The sequence below is a fragment of the Oncorhynchus tshawytscha genome, linkage group LG10, assembly GCF_018296145.1.
Source record: "Oncorhynchus tshawytscha isolate Ot180627B linkage group LG10, Otsh_v2.0, whole genome shotgun sequence".
Lineage (NCBI taxonomy): Eukaryota > Metazoa > Chordata > Actinopteri > Salmoniformes > Salmonidae > Oncorhynchus > Oncorhynchus tshawytscha.
Genome location: NC_056438.1, coordinates 30,281,063 through 30,301,828, shown reverse-complemented (window position 1 = coordinate 30,301,828; position 20,766 = coordinate 30,281,063). Strand labels below are relative to the sequence as shown.

Here is a 20,766-nt window from a genome sequence, read left to right as displayed (position 1 = left end):
ATCGGGGACGTAGGTCGGGGTGCCCTGTAAGGATCCGACGGCGAGTGGGTAATCTGACTCTACCATCAGTCCTATTAGCCAACGTACAATCATTGGATAACAAAATAGACGAGCTACGATCTCAAATATCCTACCAAAGGGACATTAAAAACTGTAATATCTTGTGTTTCACGGAGTCGTGGCTGAACGACAACACGGATAACATACAGCTGGCAGGGTATACGCTGCATCGGCAAGATAGAACAGCTGCCTCCGGTAAGACAAGGGGTGGCTGTCTATGTATATTTGTAAACAACAGCTGGTGCACGAAATCTAATAATAAGGAAGACTCAAGGTTTTGCTCGCCTGTGGTAGCCTAGTGGTTAGAGCGGTGGGCCAGTAACTGAAAGGTTGATAGATCGAATCCCTGAGCTGACATGGTAAAATCTGTCATTCTGAACAAGGCAGTTAACCTTCTGTTCCTAGGCGGTCATTGTAAATAAGAATTTGTTCTTAACTGACTTGCCTAGCTAAATAAAGGTACAAAAATGATAACCTGCCGACCACACAATTTACCAAGAGCGTTTTCATCTTTATTTTCTGTATCTGTCTATTTACCACCACAAACTGATGTTGGCACTAAGACTGCACTCAATGAGCTGCATAAGGCCATAAACAAACATGAAAATGCTCATACAGAGGCGGCGCTCCTAGTGGCTGCTGGAGACTTTAATGCAGGGAAATTTAAATCTGTTTTACCTCATTTCTACCAGCATGTTAAATTTGCAACCAGAGGGAAAACACTCTTTACTCCACACACAGAGAGGCATACAAAGCTCTCCCTCGCCCTCTATTTGGCAAATCAGACCATATCCTCCTGATTCCTGCTTACAAGCAAAAACTAAAGCAGGAAGCACCAGTAACTCAGTCAATAAAGAAGCGGTCAGCTGACGCAGATGCTAAACTACAGGACTGTTTTGCTAGCACAGACTGGAATATGTTCCGGGATTCTTCTCATTGCATTGAGGAATACACCACATTTATTTATTTTTTATTTCACCTTTATTTAACCAGGTAGGCCAGTTGAGAACAAGTTCTCATTTACAACTGCGACCTGGCCAAGATAAAGCAAAGTAGTGCGATTAAAAACAACAACACAGAGTTACATATGGGATAAACAAACGTACAGTCAATAACACAATAGAAAAATATATGTACAGTGTGTGCAAATGTAATAAGATTAGGGAGGTAAGGCAATAAATAGGCCATAGAGGCTAAATAATTACAATTTAGCATTAACACTGGAGTGATAGATGTGCAGATGATGATGTGCAAGTAGAGATACTGGGGTGCAAAAGAGGAAACATTAAAAATAACAATATGGGGATGAGGTAGTTGGGTGTGATATTTACAGATGGGCTGTGTACAGGTACAGAGATCGGTAAGCTGCTCTGACAGCTTTCCAATCTTTGGGGATCTCAGATGATACGAAAGAGAGGTTGAACAGGCTAGTAATAGAGGTTGCAACAATTTTGGCGGATACTTTTAGAAAGAGAGGGTCCAGACTGTCCAGCCCAGCTGATTTGTAGGGATCCAGATTTTGCACATCAGCTGTCTGGATTTGGGTGAAGGAGAAGCGGGGGGTGGGAGGCTTGAGCAAGTTTCTGCGGGGGGTGCAGAGCTGTTGGCCGGGGTAGGGGTAGCCAGGTGGAAAGCATGGCCAGCCGTAGAAAATGCTTATTGAAATTATCGAAGATTTATCGGCGGTGACAGTGTTTCCTAGCATCAGTGCAGTGGGCAGCTGGGAGGAGGTGCTCTTATTCTCCATGGACTTTACAGTGTCCCAAAACTTTTGGTAATTAGTGCTACAGGATGCAAATTTCTGTTTGAAAAAGATACCACTTTTAAAGAGCAACCAGGCATCCTCTACTGACGGGATGAGGTCAAAATCCTTCCAGGACACCCGGGCCAGGTCGATAAGAAAGGCTTGCTCACTGAAGTGTTTTAGGGAGCGTTTGACAGTGATGAGGGGTGGTCGTTTGACTGCGGACACATTACGGATGCAGGCAATCAGGCAGTGATTGCTGAGATCCTGGTTGATTCACATATCAATTCACATATGTTGTCCAGGGCACAGCTGGGGCTGAGGGGGGTCTATAACAAGCGGCAATGGTGAGAGGCTTATTTCTGGAAGGGTGGATTTTTAAAAGTAGAAGCTCGAATTGTTTGAGCACAGACCTGGATAGTATGAAAGAAGACTGCAGGCTAACTCCGCCCCCAGTGACATCAGCCAGTGGCTTCATCAATAATTGAAATAAGTGTATCGATGACGTCATCCCCATAGTGACCGTACGTACATACCCCAACCAGAAGCCATGGATTAAAGGCAACATCCACACTGAGCTAAAGAGTGGAGCTGCCGTTTTCAAGGAGCGGGACTCTAACCCGAACATTTATAATAAATACCGCTATGCCCTCCGATGAACCATCAAACAGGCAAAGCATCAATACAGGACTAAGAATGAATTGTACTACACTGGCCTCAACGCTCGTCTTATGTGGCAGGGCTTGCAAACTATTACAGACTACAATGGGAAGCACAGCCGAGAGCTGCCCAGTGAAACGAGCCCACCAGACAAGCTAAATTACTTCTATGCTTGCTTCGAGGCAAGCAACACTGAAGCATGCATGAGAGCATCAGCTGTTCTGGACGACTGTGTGATCATGCTCTCTGTATCCGATGTGAGTAAGACCTTCAAACAGGTTAATGTTCACAAGGCCGCAGAGCCAGACGGATTACCAGGACATGTACCCGACCAACTGGCAAGTGTCTTCACTGACATTTTCAACCTGTCCCTGACTGAGTCTGTAATGCCAACATGTTTCAAGCAGACCACCATAGTCCCTGTGCCCAAGAACACTAAGGTAACCTGCCTAAACCACTACAGACCCATAGCACTCACATCTGTAGCCATGAAGTGCTTTGAAAGGCTGATCATGGCTCACATCAACACCATTATCCCAGAAACCCTAGACCCACTCCAAATTGCATACCGCCCCAACAGATCCACAGATGATGCAATCTCTATTACATTCCACACTGCCCTTTCCCACCTGGACAAAAGGAAAACCTACGTGAGAATGCTATTCATTGACTACAGCTCAGCGTTCAACACCATAGTGCCCTCAAAGCTCATCACTAAGCTAAGGACCATGGGACTAAACACGTCCCTTTTCAACTGAATCCTGGACTTCCTGATGGGCCGCTCCAGGTGGTAAGGGTAGGTAACAACACATCTGCCACGCTGAACTTCAACACGGGGGGACCCGTGCTCAGTCCCCTCCTGTACTCCCTGTTCACCCATGACAGCATGGCCAGGCATGACTCCAATAACATCAACGGAAAGGCTCTGGAGCAACGAACCGCCCTTGCTGTCTCTGCCTGTCCAGTTCCCCTCTTCCCACTGGGATTCTCTGCCTCTAACCCTATTACAGCGGCTGAGTCACTGGCTTACTGGGGCTCTCTCATGCCGTCCCTGGAAGGGGTGCGTCGCCTGAGTGGGTTGATTCACTGATGTGGTCATCCTGTCTGGGTTGGCGCCCCCCCTTGGGTTGTGCCATGGCGGAGATCTTTGTGGGCTATACTCAGCCTTGTCTCAGGATGGTAAGTTGGTGGTTGAAGATATCCCTCTAGTGGTGTGGGGGCTGTGCTTTGGCAAAGTGGGTGGGGTTATATCCTTCCTGTTTGGCCCTGTCTGGGGGTGTCCTTGGATGGGGCCACAGTGTCTCCTGACCCCTCCTGTCTCAGCCTCCAGTACTTATGCTGCAGTAGTTAATGTGTCGGGGGGCTAGGGTCAGTTTGTTATATCTGGAGTACCTCTCCTGTCCTATTCGGTGTCCTGTGTGAATCTAAGTGTGCGTTCTCTAATTCTCTCTTTCTCTCTCTCTCTCTCTGAGGACCTGAGCCCTAGGACCATGCCCCAGGACTACCTGACATGATGACTCCTTGCTGTCCCCAGTCCACCTGACCGTGCTGCTGCTCCAGTTTCAACTGTTCTGCCTTATTATTATACGACCATGCTGGTCATTTATGAACATTTGAACATCTTGGCCATGTTCTGTTATAATCTCCACCCGGCACAGCCAGAAGAGGACTGGCCACCCCACATAGCCTGGTTCCTCTCTAGGTTTCTTCCTAGGTTTTGGCCTTTCTAGGGAGTTTTTCCTAGCCACCGTGCTTCTACACCTGCATTGCTTGCTGTTTGGGGTTTTAGGCTGGGTTTCTGTACAGCACTTTGAGATATCAGCTGATGTACGAAGGGCTATATAAATAAATTTGATTTGATTTGATTTGATCATTAAGTTTGCCGACTCCAGCCACTCTAGTCATAGACTGTTCTTTCTTTTTTTTCTTTTTTTTACCCCTTTTTCTCCCCAATTTCGTGGTATCCAATTGTTGTAGTAGCTACTATCTTGTCTCATCGCTGCAACTCCCGGGCTCGGGAGAGACGAAGGTTGAAAGTCATGCGTCCTCCGATACACAACCCAACCAAGCCGCACTGCTTCTTAACACAGCGTGCATCCAACCCGGAAGCCAGCCGTACCAATGCGCCGGAGGAAACACCGTGCACCTGGCCACCTTGGTTAGCGCACACTGCGCCCAGCCCGCCACAGGAGTCGCTGGTGCGCGATGAGACAAGGACACCCCTACCGACCAAGCCCTCCCTAACCCGGGCGACGCTAGGCCAATTGTGCGTCGCCCCACGGACCTCCCGGTCGCGGCCGGTTACGACAGAGCCTGGGTGTGAACCCAGGGACTCTGATGGCACAGCTGGCGCTGCAGTACAGCGCCATTAACCACTGCGCCACCCGGGAGGCATAGACTGTTCTTTCTGCTACCGCACGGCAAGCGGTACAGGAGCTCCAAGTCTAAGTCCAAAAGGCTTCTTAACAGCTTCTACCCCCAAGCCATAAGACTCCTGAACAGCTAATCAAATGGCTACCCAAACTATTTGCAGTGCCTCCCCCCCTTTTTACGCTGCTTCTGCACTCTGCTTATCATCTAAGCATAGTCACTTTAACTCTACCTACATGTACATATACATACTACCTCGATTATCTCGACTAACCTTGCTACTGTTATTTTACTGCTGCTCTTTAATTATTTGCTATTTTTATTTCATTTTTTACTTATCTCTTTTTACTTAACACTTATTTTTCTTAAAACTGCGTTGTTGGTTAAGGGCTTGTAAGTAAACATTTCACTGTAAGGTCCGCCTACACCTGCTGTATTTGGCGCATGTGTCACGGTCATTATAAGGATCGGACCAAGGCACAGCGTGGTATGCGTGCATTCTTATTTATGAATGTACGCTGAACAAACTAACAAAATAACAAAATGAAACGTGAAGCTATACAAACGAGTGCTGACAGGCAACTGCACATAGACAAGATCCCACACCAGAAAGTTGTAAACAGGGATGCCTAAATATGATCCCCAATCAGAGACAACGATAAACAGCTGTCTCTGATTGGGAACCATATCAGGCCAACATAGAAAAACAAAAACCCCTAGACATACAATAACCCTAGACATACAAAACCCTAGACATACAAAACCCTAGACATACAGACATACAACACTAGAGTACCCACCCTAGTCACACCCTGACCTAACCAAATATATAGAACCCCCCCCCCCAAAGGTGCAGGCTGCCGGCCACAAACCTGAAACTATAGGGGAGGTTCCGGGTGGGCACCTACCCTCGGTGCCGGCTCCGGTTCTGGACGCAGTCCCCCCTGCTTACACTGATCTGATCCCTCCGCTTTTGTGGCACCGGACCATGGATCATCGCCGGAGACCTGAGATTGGGGACCGTCGCTGGAGACCCCGGACTCGGGACCCCGGACTGGGGACCGTCGCTGGAGGTTCCGGAATGTGGACCGTCGCTGGAGGTTCCGGACTGTGGACCGTCGGTGGAGGTTCCGGACTGTGGACCGTCGTTGGAGGTTCAAGACTGTGGACCGTCGTTGGAGGTTCCAGACTTGAAACTGTCGCCGGAAGCTCTGGACTGGAAACTGTCGCCGGAAGCTCTGGACTGGAAACTGTCGCAGGAAGCTCTGGACTGGGAACTGTCGCAGGAAGCTCTGGACTGGGAACTGTCGCCTGAAGCTCTGGACTGGGATCTGTCGCCGGAAGCTCTGGACTGGGAACTGTCGCCGGAACCTCTGGACTGTGGAGGCGCACTGGAGGCCTGATGCGTGGGACCGGTACTGGTGGTACCGGGCTGATGACACGCACCTCAGGGTGAGTGTGGGGAGGAAGCACAGGACGTACTGGACTGTGGAGGCGCACTGGAGGTCTGATGCGTGGGACCGGTACAGGTGGCACCGGGCTGATGACACGCACCTCAGGGTGAGTGCGAGGAGAAGGCACAGGACTTACTGAACTGTGGAGACGCACTGGAGGTCTGATGCGTGGGACCGGTACAGGTGGCACCGGGCTGATGACACGCACTTCTGTCACGTTCGTTATAAGGATTGGACCAAGGCGCAGTGTGGTATGCGTACATTCTTATTTATTAAAATAATGTACGCTGAACAAACTAACAAAATAACAAAACGAAACGTGAATCTATACAAACGAGTGCTGACAGGCAACTGCACATAGACAAGATCCCACACCAGAAAGTGGGAAACAAGGCTGCCTAAATATGATCCCCAATCAGAGACAACGATAAACAGCTGTCTCTGATTGGGAACCATATCAGGCCAACATAGACATACAAAAACCTCTAGACATACAACAACCCTAGACATACAAAACCCGAGACATACAACACTAGAGTATCCACCCTAGTCACACCCTGACCTAATCAAAATATATAGAAAACAGAGATATCTAAGGTCAGGGCGTGACAGCATGTAACAAATAAAAATGTATTTGATTTGATGTTGTATTCGACTATTCTAGGCAACTTAGTTCGTAACTAAGGGGGGGGGGTATCCACGGGCCAACAAAAGGGGGGCGCCAAAGGGGGTGAACTGAAAGCGGGTTTAAGGCGCCCGATGACTACGCTCATCACACAGTAAGTCTTCTTGACGTGATGGTGTTCATAACAATGATGTTCTTTATTCAACTGTTCAGCTACTGTACTGTGCTTTTTGTCATGCCCATAGTCATTCAACTGTGGTAATATAACATTACACAGGATGGACACATAGCAGACTTGAAACACTGATGTCCTCACGTGAGGCCAGCGTATCAGCCTGTAGCTCCAGACAATGTAGTTATGATGACCCTGTCGATGTGGGGAGACTGCATTGCAACATAACGCCAAGGCAATGATGCCTGGAAGTAGACGCCTAGTGGGCGTTTCTACACCACATACTGTAAACCATAAAAATGGTGTTTCACAGTGGGAGAGCTATAGCTCAATTAGGACCGTTGTCTTAGATTGGTATCTGCAGCGTGCTTTACATGTCAGTGTAAACATTGTCAACGGATATTATATGACTATCATTATGCATGTCTTGATTCAGTAACTGCTTTGCTGTGTAATAGCCGATAGTGCCATAGGATGATGACAATGGCAGCATACAAACTGGTAATTGTCATAGAATTGCTATCATCAAAGCATGACTCCTATAAACTACAGTCTGGTATAGGCTAGAATAAGGCTTTACCTGTGCTCATGGTAATCGCAGGATGTTTCTTCACAATCCGATGTACAGTGGCTATAGCCTCATTCAACTACACACCTCTGGTCAGGAGTGTAGACTGCACATTGATGATGCCTCCCTGCAGAAGATGCTGAATAAGTCGACTCCCCTATGTCCCTTCAGAGATGTATCCTGTAGTAACAATGTCGAAGCTATGAAATGTTCTGCCGCCGTCACTTAGCGCTGATACTGGCATATAGCAATATCGTATTATGCGGCACAGTAATTGTTTTACTCCCTTTCCGACAGCACGGGTTGGGTGTGGGCGTACGGTCGCGCTTGACGCTTGCGTCGCTGCTTCAGCAGGAGCATCACTCGAAACAGGCGATCAATAGCGCCTCAACAGCTCCACTGGGCTCCCCACGAACAAGGGCGTCTGGGAAATTGCGTTTATACCAATAGAAACCAGATTTCAAGTGACTTCGATTTCCGAGTGGTACGACCGCGACGCAGTGTAAACAAAAACGTGTTGGAATGCACTGTGCGATAGAGCAGAGGCACTGCAACAGCGGCGGTGTATATTCTTCCCGAAGTGGCTCTTTTATCAGTCGTAGAAAAAGGGAGACAAAACGGTCATTTATCAGCCAATGTTTTGGACACAATGCTGTAGCCTGGAGTGATGTCTAGTTCTTCAGAGAAAAGTACATTCCCCTAATATTATTGTTGGCCTTTCTTAGGCCTATCTATAGGCATAATATGTTAGGCCTATTATATTAGCCTATAGACGTTTTACAAAGGCCTACATCACTTTTCATTTCCAACATTCAAGTGATTGAAATGCACAACGTCCATGACTGATAATCAATACAATAATTCATTGAGTTATTATACACAATAATTGGAATTCATTATAACCTCATAAACAACCATTTTTTATTTGAAATCTATCAGAAATCAATACATTTTAAAACTCTGTGTATAGAGTACAATACAGAACAGTGCAGTAGGCCTGCAGTAGCCTACAGTGTTATTCAAGGTCTATGGATTTTTACTTTCCTATGCTTCTTGTATGGCCTGATGGGCAAAGAGCAGGCTTTACTGCAATGCTGCTATGCCGTTTCGTCCAGATGAAAACAAGCACAGTATACAATGTTGCAACTAAATTAACATTTTTAGATGAAACATTGGTTACATTGTTCATCATAACCTCATAAACTCAGCAAAAAAAGAAACGTCCCGTTCTTTCAAAGATAATTCATAAAAATCCAAATAACTTCACAGATCCTCATTGTAAAGGGTTTAAACACGGTTTCCCATGCTTGTTCAATGAACCATAAACAATGAATGAACATGCACCTGTGGAACGGTCGTTAAGACATTAACAGCTTACAGACGGTAGGCAATTAAGGTCACAGTTATGAAAACTTAGGACACTAAAGAGGCCTTTCTACTGACTCTGAAAACACCAAAAGAAAGATACCCAGGGTCCCTGCTCATCTGCGTGAATGTGCCTTAGGCATGCTGCAAGGAGGCATGAGGACTGCAGATGTGGCCAGGGCCATAAATTGCAATGTCTGTACTGTGAGACGCCTAAGACAGCGCTACAGGGAGACAGGACGGACAGCTGATCGTCCTCGCAGTGACAGACCACGCGTAACAACACCTGCACAGGATCGGTACGTTCAAAAATCACACCTGTGGGACAGGTACAGGATGGCAACAACAACTGCCCAAGTTACACCAGGAATGCACAATCCCTCCATCAGTGCTCAGACTGTCCGCAATAGGCTGAGAGAGGACTGGACTGAGGGCTTGTAGGCCTGTTGTAAGGCAGGTCCTCACCAGACATCACAGGCAACAATGTCGCCTATGGGCACAAACCCACCGTCGCTGGACCAGACAGGACTGTCAAAAAGTGCTCTTCACTGACGAGTCGCGGTTTTGTCTCACCAGGGGTCTGGTTCGTGTTTATCGTCGAAGGAATGAGCATTACACCGAGGCCTGTATTCTGGAGCGGGATCGATTTTGAGGTGGAGGGTCCATCATGGTCTGGGGTGGTGTGTCACAGCATCATCGGACTGGGGTTGTTGTCATTGCAGGCAATCTCAACGCTGTGCGTTACAGGGAAGACATCCTCCTCCCTCATATGGTACCCTTCCTGCAGGCTCATCCTGGCATGACCCTCCAGCATGACAATGCCACCAGCCATACTGCTCTTTCTGTGCGTGAGTAACACCTCACAGCAAGAACTGACAAATCTGGTGCAGTCCACGAGGAGGAGCTGCACTGCAGTACTTAATGCAGCTGGTGGCCACACCAGATACGGACTGTTACTTTTGATTTTGACCTCCCCCCTTTGTTCATGTACACATTATTCCATTTCTGTTAGTCACATGTCTGTGGAACTTGTTCAGTTTATGTCTCAGTTGTTGAATCTTGTTGTGTTCATACAAATATTTACACATGTCAAATTTGCTGAAAATAAACAGAGTGAGAGGACGTTTCTTTTTTTTGCTGAGTTTATTTCTACTTTAGGGTGGCAACAATGTAACGCGATATGAGGGTGGGTGACTAGCGGAGACGGTGGACGGTGGTTGGAAGAGCGCGCTTGTTTGAAATGGAAAAGCGTTGTGGTAGCTTTCGATTAAAAAGTGCATCAAGACGAAGCAACTGCTTTATAAGTGGGAGGCACTGTCGAGCGTTACATCCAGAGGGGATCGTGCTGATTGTATGGAGATTGTGACAGACGGTTAAATGGGATCCCTTGAGAAGGCAAGAACAAGATGTATGTCAGGAGAAGTGCAGTATTATCATAAGGAGACGTATACCTGGAATACGGAGGAGGAATGGAAAAGGAGAGGCAGAGGAGGTCTAAGAGAGATGGAGGAAGAGGGTGAGCTTGAGTTGGTTAAAAATGGCGGGGAAAAGGAAGATGGTTTGTTAAAGAAGAATGGTAGAAAGTGTAAGCCGAGTGAGGTGATGACAGGAGGAGAAATGGAAGCGAATGAGGTCGACGTATTTGAGGTGGTAGGCATGGTGAAGTTCTCAGAGCCTGAGGCTTGCATAGAGGGTCAGGATAAAGATGAGTCTGTGACAATAGAATGATGTTTTTGGAAAAAGTGGACCCTTGCCTTTTGGCTGATCCATTTGTGGTTTCAGGGTGGGTGAAAACAGAGTTGGACGCTGTGGAATCATTGAGGGTAACCAGAAGTGGTCTCGTGATAATTGTTTGTGTTTCTGCTGGTCAGAGGGAGAAGGTGCTCCACGTTAAACGAATGGGGGGCAAGAAATGTGAATTGTTTTGCTTTCAAGAAAAGGGTGCCATTGAAAGTCGTGAATACTGGGGGTAGCAGTAAATGTAAAAGTTGACCAACTGAAGGGGAAGATTCCCGGTGTTTGTGATGTTGAATCTTTGCCCAACAAAGTGATGTTAGGATATATAAGTTATCCTGTTGTCATGATGTTGGCCTGTGGGTAAGGTTTATGACCCCCCCATAAATACCTTTCTCCCTTCCCTCTCTCTTGACTCTACAGAGGGACTCTTGAATAGCCTTTGTTAAACAGAGATTCTGGGAACATCAGAAGGTGGGGGGAAATTAACCATATTTTGGTAATCTAACCAGTTGAACATATGCGTTGGTACTTAATGAATATGATGTCAGTTCGGTTGTCATCTGAGACATTCTCATCAATGATAGGATGACATAAACGGTACAGTGGAAAGTCTACACATTCTAGTTATCAGATTCACATGGAATTGTTTAGCTTCTAAAATGTGAGAATTGGGTTTTCATGAGTGAATTAGGCCTGACTCAGTGGCCCGCCCACGTGAAGAGATATTGGTTATAAACTATGAAACACGCCCTCCTCTCCCTTCCTATATAAAGCCTTGACCACAATATAACTTTCTGTTCCGGGTACATTAGGATGACCATCTGATGTCAGAAGGGTTCAGATAATAACTACAGAACTAAGCCAACCTCAGCGTGAACTTTGGTTGCGAATGGTATGAACTTTGAACTCTTATTCACTACAGAAGTGATACCTTCTAGCCGTTGAGTTAGCAACAGCAGCTGCAATTGGGTTTTCCCAAATAAAATTTGATTTGATTTGCAAACGTGGGCTAGGAGAGGACACGACGTTACTACAACGTATCCAATTTACCACCAGAGACATTATTCCGAGGACAGGAAGATCTCTGTTGGCCAACACGACCAGCATCTACGACCAACCTACCGAAGCGCAGCTCAGAGTAAATATTTATTGCATTTTCCTTTTCCAAATGGGCAGTAATTTAGAATGCATAAGATTCTGAATTTACGATAGAGTAGCTGCCTACGACCCGATAGAAACATCGCTTCTCCCTTTGTTGTTCAGTCTTCCCGCTCTTTCACTCAAACCCAGACCCCTTTTCTTTGGGTAACCAGCTGTCATATCTGTTCTGTCCGCTAGGTTACGTTTTCCTTTATGATATAATTTGTAATCAATGTATGGTTCATTCTGTGTATATGTAATTCTGTGTGATTAGTTAGGTATTTAGTAAATACATAATTAAACCCAATTTTGTATTGCTGATTCAACTTGTTAGCCAGGGTTCGTGAAGATAACCAAGAATTTACAAGTTTCAGATGAGACTGAAATAAGGTGACAATTAATATTGACTGCTATTGATATAAAATATTACTAGGTCTTTAAGAGTTTATTCGGATGATAACAGCTCTATAAATATTATTTTGTGGTGCCCCGACTTTCTAGTTAATTACATTTACCTGATTATCTCAATCAGGTAATATTAATTACAGAGAAATGATTTGATAGAATAGCATGTCATATCACTTAATCCGGAATAGCCAAAGACACGACACTGTACTAGCTCTTTGTGCCGAATACATTGCTTTGTTACAGGTGTCAAGCTTATGGGCAGCAGTGTGTAGGAGGGAGGTTCCTAGGTGTGAGAAGGGTGCAGAAGGGCATGAGACAAAATCATGTGTATCATTGGGGAAAGTAGTGGTATGTGTTAATTATAGGGGTGCCCATGGGCTGGAGATCAGAAATGTCCAGTGCGTGAGAGGCAGGTTGAGGTATCCAGGGTCAGAGTAGTGCAGATGTTGTCATATGCTGAGGCGGTGAAGAAAGTAGAGGAAGATGGGTCAAGGGGAGGGATCCTGAGAGGAGTGGTGTGAGTAGTTTATCTGTACCAGTACAGAGAGATACGCCAACAAGTGTTGTTTCAGTAAGATTGGATTTTTAGCATTTATAGCATTGGTTATCAACTGTACTGCAGGAATGTCATGTAAATAGCAGAAAATAGAGGTTGTGGTGGCAGCTGCAGAGAGGTATTTCTGTGTGCGACACTTGACATCAGAAGAGTTACAGGGTGTGTTAAGCGGTGGTGTCCCATCCTTTCAGGTTGTTGGTCTGAGGTAGGACTAAATAGATTTATATAGTGGAGTAGAGGGGTGATTTTTGTATTTTTTTGTGATTGTCGTGTTAGGTAGGGTATTTGTTTATTGATTTTTCAAGCAAAGTATAAGGGAGTTTTACTCCAGTCTAGTAGGTGGCGGTAATGCTACATTTTTTGGACACCAACCGCCGTTAAACCTCATCGAAGAAGAAAAAAACTACGTAACGTGATATGGAGGGGCGTTGCCTTGAGTGACGTCGATTATTCGCGACTGACAGCATGGCAGGAGAGACATGCGTATAATATTTTGATCAAGTAAATATATTTGGTTACGCTACTTTTTACGAACATGCAACTAAAAGAATCAGATGAAGACGGCTTTGGAATAGAGATCGTCCTTCAACAGGGAGACAGAAAAGCACCATCCTGTGTGCATGGTAAGTACTCAAATGTCTGAATGATTGCAAAGTTAGCTAGCTTGCTAGCGTCTACCTAGCAAGGTTTGGGAAAAGGGCCATATGAATCTATTATATAACGTTAGATACTATCTAGCTAACTACAGTCCAAAGCTAGCTATATTATTATAAGTTGTGTTTTACCATTGACATCTGAAAAAGGAATTATTCTGTGAAGTATGCATACTGTAATACAGATGTTCTTGCCCCATGCAGGTCCAACTTTGTTGTTTGAGAAGGTCTGCAAAGGAGAGGAGAAAGGCCGGAGGTTTTATGCCTGCTCAGCGTGCAGAGACAGAAAAGAATGCAATTTCTTTCAGTGGGAAGATGATAAGGTAACCGAGTTAACTAGCTAGCTTTTTAAAATGTTATTTACTGGCAAATATAGTTGGCTTACCATACACTTCGGAAAGTATTCAGACACAAAGTTAAGTATTTTTATTTTAGCAAATGTATTACATTTAAAACGGAAACCTTTAATTTACATAAGTATTCAGACCTTTTGCTATGAGACTCGAAATTAAGCTCGGGTGCATCCTATTTCCATTGATCATCCTTGATGTTTCTACAACTTGTTTGGAGTCTACCTGTGTTAAATCCAATTGATTGGATATTATTTGGAAAGAAAGCTACCTGTCTTTATAAGGTCCCACTGTTGCCAGTGCATGTCAGAGCAAAAACCAAGCCATGAGGTTGTAGGGGTCCGACAGGATTGTGTCGAGGCACATATCTGGGAAAAGGACAAAAAAATGTCTGCAGCGTTGAAGGTAACCAAGAACACAGTGGCCTCCATTATTCTTAAATGGAAGGAGTTTAAATCCACCAAGAACTCTGTGCAGCAACGCGCCCCATCCAACTAACAGCTTGAGAGGATATGCAAAGAAGAATGGGAGAAACTCTCCAAAATACAGCTGTGCCAAGCTTGTAGCGTCATAGCCAAGAAGACGCAAAGCGGTAATCGCTGCCAACGGTGATTCAACCAAGTACTGAATAAAGGTTCTGATTACTTCTGTAAATATTTGTTTTTTTATTTTTATATATGTATATATTGACCATTTTGCAAAATTGTCAATCTGTTTTTGCTTTGTGATTATGAGCTATTGTGTGTTGATTGATTGGGGAGGACAATCCATTTTAGAATAGGGCTGTAGTGTAACAAAACGTGGAAAGTCGGGGGGGGGTCTGAATACTTTCCGAATGCACTGTATATGTAGTGGCTTAGCTACCTCGTCAGAAGTTCCTGATGGCCACTCTGGCACAGGTGGGATTGGAAATGTTCAGAGACTGCAGCAAAACAAACCACTTTCCAGCATCGATCTTTAGTTTAGTCGACTCTTCTGGCCATTTTATTAGCACCAAATGTAGCAAGAATTCCATAGTCAGACGTCATTACAGTAGGTGCATGGCATAGTTTGACAGTGTAAATGGTAAACTGACACAGTCCTTTTTAAAAATGTAAACTTGATATTTTTTGACTATATGCTCTAAACCTGTTCGGTGACCCCTGACCCAACATATGGTACAAATGTATGTAGAATATACAAAGACAGACAAACGACACTATACAATCACATATGTAGGCCAAAATGGCTCCTACAATAGTCTACAAGTGCTTTTTTTTATGGTCCCTTAATTGATTCCTTTGACTTATTGGAAGTCTTCGGTTGAGTTCTTCACCGACGACATTGCAGACACATGCCAGATCTTACAAGGCCTAAAACCTGCTAACCACATGATGTGTGCCATCTGATGCCCAACTGCACAGTCGATGGTGTGGCGTGCAACCGTTGGTTGACTGCAATGCAATAGCTGTGCATCTGGTCGTGCAGATGGCTAGCTACACTCTCCTATTTTTCACCAAGTGTGTGACTTGAGCGTCTGTGTTGTAGGTGTCTGAGGCCAGGCTTTTGGCCAGAGAGGAGGAGAACCGGTCAAAGATGCCTCCTTTTACCCATCAGGAGTACTGCTCCAGGTAAATGGCCTACACTTGACCTGTAAGGGGGCTCTATCCACAGACCCATTCCATTCCACGTTAAAATGGAACAGAATAGGTGTGTGGATAGCAGCTCCATTGTAAGTACCTATTTTTTAAAATTAAGATGCCAGAAAGATCATTGAGATCTCTTGAGATGCGTCTCGTTTTCACGTAAAATTTAAAACAAATACTTAGTAACAAGAATAAGATGGCAACTACTGTCTAATAATTACATTAACAGCATTAAACGTTGTTGTACAACTACTAATAGATCTACAACTAATAAAAAAATACTGCTATTACATTTTTTTCTTCTTTACAATCCAGGTTCAGAAAGTTCCTTGCCCTCCCCCTAGGAAGGAGGTTCTGCCAGGACTGTCAGCTCCTCCTCCTACCAGGGGAATGGGAAATCCACGCTTCTCACAAGATGTCGCAGGCTGATGACATCACAGAGGCCCGGCTGAGCAGGCCCAGTCTAATGCTCAAACCGCTGGAGAACAAGAAGAGTAACGCCCAGTACCTGTTTGCCGACCGCAGCTGTCACTTCCTGTTGGATACTCTGGCCAAACTGGGCTACAGGAAGGTGCTCTGTGTCGGAACACCCAGGTGAGGGGTTTGATTTAATTTAGACTGTTTGCCTGTTGCTTTTTGATTAAACGGGGATTGTGTTAATTCTAGTTTTTTTTTTTTCTTCATTTGGTTCACACGGTACCTCCCCGTTTCACTCCATTCCAGAGTGTTTTCTTGAACATGGCCTGTTTATTTTAGATTAGATTCAAGTGCTTTGTTATGCTCAGGGTTTTATGTTTGATTGATTGTTTAATTCACTGTTTCTTCCAGACTCCATGAGCTGATCAAGCTAAGAAATCAGGAGGGCAAGAGTGACCCCATGAAGAGTCTGCTACTGGACATTGACTTCAGGTCAGTTTTATTTTATTGGATCACACAATGCATAGATACTATTTTACAGCGATGAGCATTTGCGACGAGTGACCAAAACAGGCATCGAAAGAATTTAGAGCTGAGCACACACTTTAAATGGTACATGAATGCGCTTATTGCTTTTTGAGCGACGCTTATTGACATTTATGGATTGCGATGGGAGTGTTGACGTCCCGTATCTCCATATGACTAGCCCACGCCTGTCCCTCCGGTGGCCTTAGGAAGCGGAACACAGGAGAGAGGGTTTCTGTGAACTGATGATTTACCCTGTCAAACACGGGCATCAGGGCTGCAGAAGACTCCTGCAGCGCCTTCATCGTATCGGCGTCCTAAAATGCCAGGGTGCCCTTCTCGTAGTTCGCCCACCCTACCTGGCAGAAGCTCGCCCGCTGATGGAGCACGCCACGCGGGCCTGTCGCTTTGCCAGGCGGAGAGACGCCCATCCCGAAGCGCCACGAGTTCCTGTTCCGCCCCCAGCTTGGCACCTTTGTCCCGCCCCTTTCTGTCCAGGCAGCTGTAGGCCACGCCCACAGCCCAGGCGGAGCAGCAGCGGACGTTGGCCCGTTGTCGCGGCAGCAGTGTCGAGTGCGTAGCAGGCGTGGTCAAACTGAAGGGGGTGCTCTGGAGAGTGGTCAGGGTGGGCCAGAGAAGCACGTGCCTCGTCCCTCTCCTGTAACTGTCATTGGCTATGGCAGGTCTGCCTATGAATGGTCACAGGGGAGGAGACCGAGACGATGATGGGATTCAATGGATCTGCCCTGGGCGCCCTGGTAGGCGTGTTTTGCACCGGGTGGAAGTTAATTGCATTAGTTTTGGAACCGGGTGACCTCCCGGGCGTGAGTCAGGTGCCCCAGTCAAAGCCCACGGTGAAGTCGGCTCAAAACAAAAGGGACGTCATTTAAGCATGTGGAGTAATGAGTAGGATTCTGTTTTCACGTGCAAAAGTGATAAAGCATTTATATCTGGTTTGAGAATGTAGAACTTAGATTTTTATGGGAAAGAGACGTTGTATGTTTCCGGATGAAGCACCCTGCTACCTTGTTGACAACCTAACCGAGCAGCGCAGATTACTGTTTTGATTTGAGAAGGGTGCTCCTCTCTCGTCTCTTCTCCTGTAGTACTTCTTGATATTCTACAGGGGGAGCCATGGCACCACTCTGGGCTGAGAGAGAAAAATCTGGACCAGAGGATACCACCCAGTCTCTGACCATCGGTTATTGGGTCGTTCTTTGCCGTGGCTTAGAAAAGACGTACACACTTGTCAGTTAGTAATCACATGCATTGAAGACGCGCCCGCAAAATCTATTCGCTACCGTTGTGCACCGACGATCCCCCTTCATTCAATATGTGGTTGTGTCTTAAATCCGAATAATTTCTAGCAATGTGTTGGCAGTGTGATTTTGTATTATGAAGGTGAACTAGTGCCTCTGGCTTTAGGAGGCTGGTATCTGTGATCTCGAGGCTTGTCTTTTGTCTGCGTTCTCCAGGCTTTCATGATCATCAAAAAAATACAGGTCATTCTACAAAATTGTAAAACAACTAGCAGGATCGCTGACTGCAGGATAACTCTTGAATTAATGCTTTCTTGATTCGACGTTCACAAATGAGTGGTGTCATTTATTGGTATATAGGCCTATCGTGCAGCGTTCTGTGCCCTATAATCCCCCCCAAATAAATAGACATTGGCATAATCATAATGTGCAGTATGTTTCCGAGTTGCTCACTCTCTTCCTGTTTCTGATCCGTTCTGTTAGTCTGCAAGGAATGTGTCCGGTTGAACAAGGGAAAGGGCGCGTTGACAAGCTAAAGTGTGTGTGTGTTGCGTGCTGCTGTTAAGTGCCCTTCAGTGATTATCTTGCTGAGATTGTAAAGTTATATTTACACCCATACACTTCTGTTGACTTTCTCTGACCTACAGGAGGAGGCTACCTACAGTAGTGGTCCCACCTCGAACCAATGTCACACAACCATTGGCTTGCTATGGGCGTCCATAATAAAACATTGTAACGCAAATGTAACCTGTAATGTTTTTATTTTGTGTCTTCCAGGTATGCCCAGTTTTATGGCACGGATGAGTTCTGCCACTACAACATGTTCAATCATCACTTTTTTGGAGGCGAGGTAAACGTTTCAACCTTATGTTTTGTCTTAGAGACGTTGGATAAAATCCATAAAAAACTCAACCGTTTTGAAATCCATGGTTGTTTACACAGGCGGCAAGTGGGGTCCTCCGAGCCTTCCTCGACGAGGAAGATGGGGAGAAGGTGATCATGGTGTCCGACCCTCCGTTCGGGGGCCTGGTGAAGCCTCTGGCCCACAGTTTCTCTCAGATCTCAGAGACCTGGCGGAAACTGCAGACCTCCGAGGGCGGTGTTGTGGAGATGCCCATAGTGTGGATCTTCCCTTACTTCTTTGAGCCACGCATCCTTGAGTGTTTCCCCTCTTTCACCATGCTAGACTACCAGGTTACCCACCTTTTTTGTCAGATGCATTCACAAATGTACCTATTTGCATGAATAGAGGATAGTGATGGGTCATAACATTTTATGTGGTGCTTTCTCAAACTCCTAGGTGGACTATGACAACCATCCCCTCTACAAACATGGGAAAACAGGTAGAAAACAGTCCCCAGTCCGCCTGTTCACCAACCTGACACCACGAGACGTCGTCCTCCCTAGGGAGGAGGGTTACAGGTACAGTATACACACACACACACCAACCTGACCTCGCGAGACATCGTCCTCCCTAATATACAACCCACCTCTCCCTATCGCACGCGAGCCAAAAAATATTATTATTACAGTAAGATGTTATCCTAGATGGAAAATATTAGTTAACAGCTCATTGGTCAGATGAGAGATTTAACTGGAGTGGGAAAGTATTGGAGGGATTCTTCAGAGGCACGATGACGTTAGATTCATCCGTCTGTGTCTTCGCTTCTCTTTTAGATTCTGCAAAGTCTGTGCGAGATATGTGTGGTCTGGGAACAAGCATTGTACTAAATGCAACCTGTGCCCTTCAAAGGTATGCATTTCCCTGTCGCAGGCTGGGAAAAGTAAGGTTGCACAGTTTTAACTTGATGAAGTGGTTAGCTCTCAGATGTCACTTTTCACAACCGATCAGGCTTTTCGTCATTTTTGTCTCCTTTGTTCTTCCAGGACGGGAGAGTGTGGAAGCATTGCTCAGAGTGTCAGAAGTGTGTGAAGCCATGTGAGTATCCCATAGACTCTGTCATTGAGTATCCCATAGACTCTGTCATTTTAACAGACTCTCTTATCCAGAGGGACTTTTGGTTGGAGTGATGGTCTGATTGGTACCTCTGCCCTCTCATCACCTCCCCAGCCTGGCGCCACTGCCAGTCCTGTGCCCGCTGTGCCCTCCCAGACCACCCCTGTGGGAATAGCCCAGGTCTGGAAGGCTGTTTCAACTGTGGCAGCCTGAAGCACAAGCGCAGAGCCTGCCCCCTCAAAGACAAACGGAGGACCGATAACAAGTGAGTTTTACTACCCGTGTAATATACCCAGACACAACCCTTTTAAACACACAGAGACGAGCACAGGGCTGACGCAACTTATTTCCCAAGACACTAATCTGTAGTGCCTGTGCTACCCATATCGGCACAGTGTTGATGCAGTCTAAACGACTAGTCTTCGCACGGGTTGTTTGCCTGCCTGACGTGTGTCAACTCGCTCTCTCTCTCTCTCTCGCTCTCTCTCTCTCGCTCTCTCTCAGTAGATCCAAGGCCATGAATTCCAAGAGGATGTCTGGGGCCCAGCGCAGAGCCAACAAGTTGAAGAAGACGACAGAATAAGTCCCATGATCCCACTCTCCTAATCAGACAGCAAGGGAGATGTGTGTGTAGCAGATGTAAAGTTGCTATTGAGAGCTAGTCGTCTTTCATGTGTGGTTTCTGTACTGTAGAGTCTTTTTTTTAAATTTTATTGTACATGATGTTTTTGCATAATAAAAGCATCGAATCTAGATGGAATCGCATGTTATTTCACAGAATTCTCGATTTCCTGGTTTATGCAACTGTCTAATTCCGCCATAGCGCTCGTATGAACATGTCTATACGATGCGCAAAATACGTAGTTGAATGCTCTGTGCACGTTTACTAGTCTTTACTTGAGATGATTGCTGGATGTTCCCGCAAGTAGGTATCTGCCATTGCGTCAATATAACTGACTGGATGTATGTGTGAAACTAGAACGGCGCCTTTAGGACATCTCTTATGTCACAAAATAGGTGAAGGACATGACCTTTTTTTTTTAGTTCTGTGCTCAAGATGGAGGGATAAAAATGGCTCCCCCCGCGGGCAGACGACACGGAAGTCAGGAAAAAGGATTCCT

The 20,766-nt window shown here is 45.7% G+C and overlaps 2 protein-coding genes across 3 annotated transcripts in view; one reads left to right on the top strand and one right to left on the bottom strand.

Annotated features, from left to right (window-relative positions):
• LOC112261017 (actin-binding LIM protein 2-like) overlaps positions 1-8,018 on the bottom strand; it is a 104,083-nt gene extending 96,065 nt beyond the window's left edge. Inside the window, 1 exon segment of the mRNA XM_042328494.1 lies at positions 7,666-8,018. Coding sequence (XP_042184428.1) covers positions 7,666-7,675 — 10 coding nt within the window. The 5' untranslated portion in view covers positions 7,676-8,018.
• A 5,275-nt stretch (positions 8,019-13,293) lies between these two features.
• LOC112260097 (zinc finger, CCHC domain containing 4) lies at positions 13,294-20,398 on the top strand. 2 transcript variants are annotated; one of them, XM_024434942.2, is made up of 12 exons: positions 13,294-13,482; positions 13,717-13,835; positions 15,390-15,472; positions 15,803-16,081; positions 16,316-16,396; positions 18,466-18,538; positions 18,631-18,882; positions 18,989-19,110; positions 19,366-19,441; positions 19,576-19,627; positions 19,760-19,910; positions 20,153-20,398. In XM_024434942.2, exons 1-12 carry the CDS (start codon positions 13,395-13,397, stop codon positions 20,226-20,228), a joined length of 1,452 nt encoding a protein of 483 aa, XP_024290710.1. In that variant the 5' UTR covers positions 13,294-13,394; the 3' UTR covers positions 20,229-20,398. The 2 variants fall into 2 exon arrangements, with proteins under 2 accessions (XP_024290710.1, XP_024290709.1); XM_024434941.2 differs by having other exon boundaries at positions 13,295-13,482; positions 20,150-20,398.
• Positions 20,399-20,766: the final 368 nt, after the last annotated feature.

What these genes read in the sequence shown, in the direction of transcription:
- LOC112260097 (XM_024434941.2), top strand. Translation starts at nt 13,395, where the DNA reads ATGCAACTAAAAGAATCAGATGAAGACGGCTTTGGAATAGAGATCGTC. An exon ending in CATCAGGAGTACTGCTCCAG is followed by an intron (nt 15,473 to 15,802) that starts GTAAATGGCCTA and finishes TTTACAATCCAG; the next exon opens with GTTCAGAAAGTTCCTTGCCC. An exon ending in CTCTGTGTCGGAACACCCAG is followed by an intron (nt 16,082 to 16,315) that starts GTGAGGGGTTTG and finishes TGTTTCTTCCAG; the next exon opens with ACTCCATGAGCTGATCAAGC.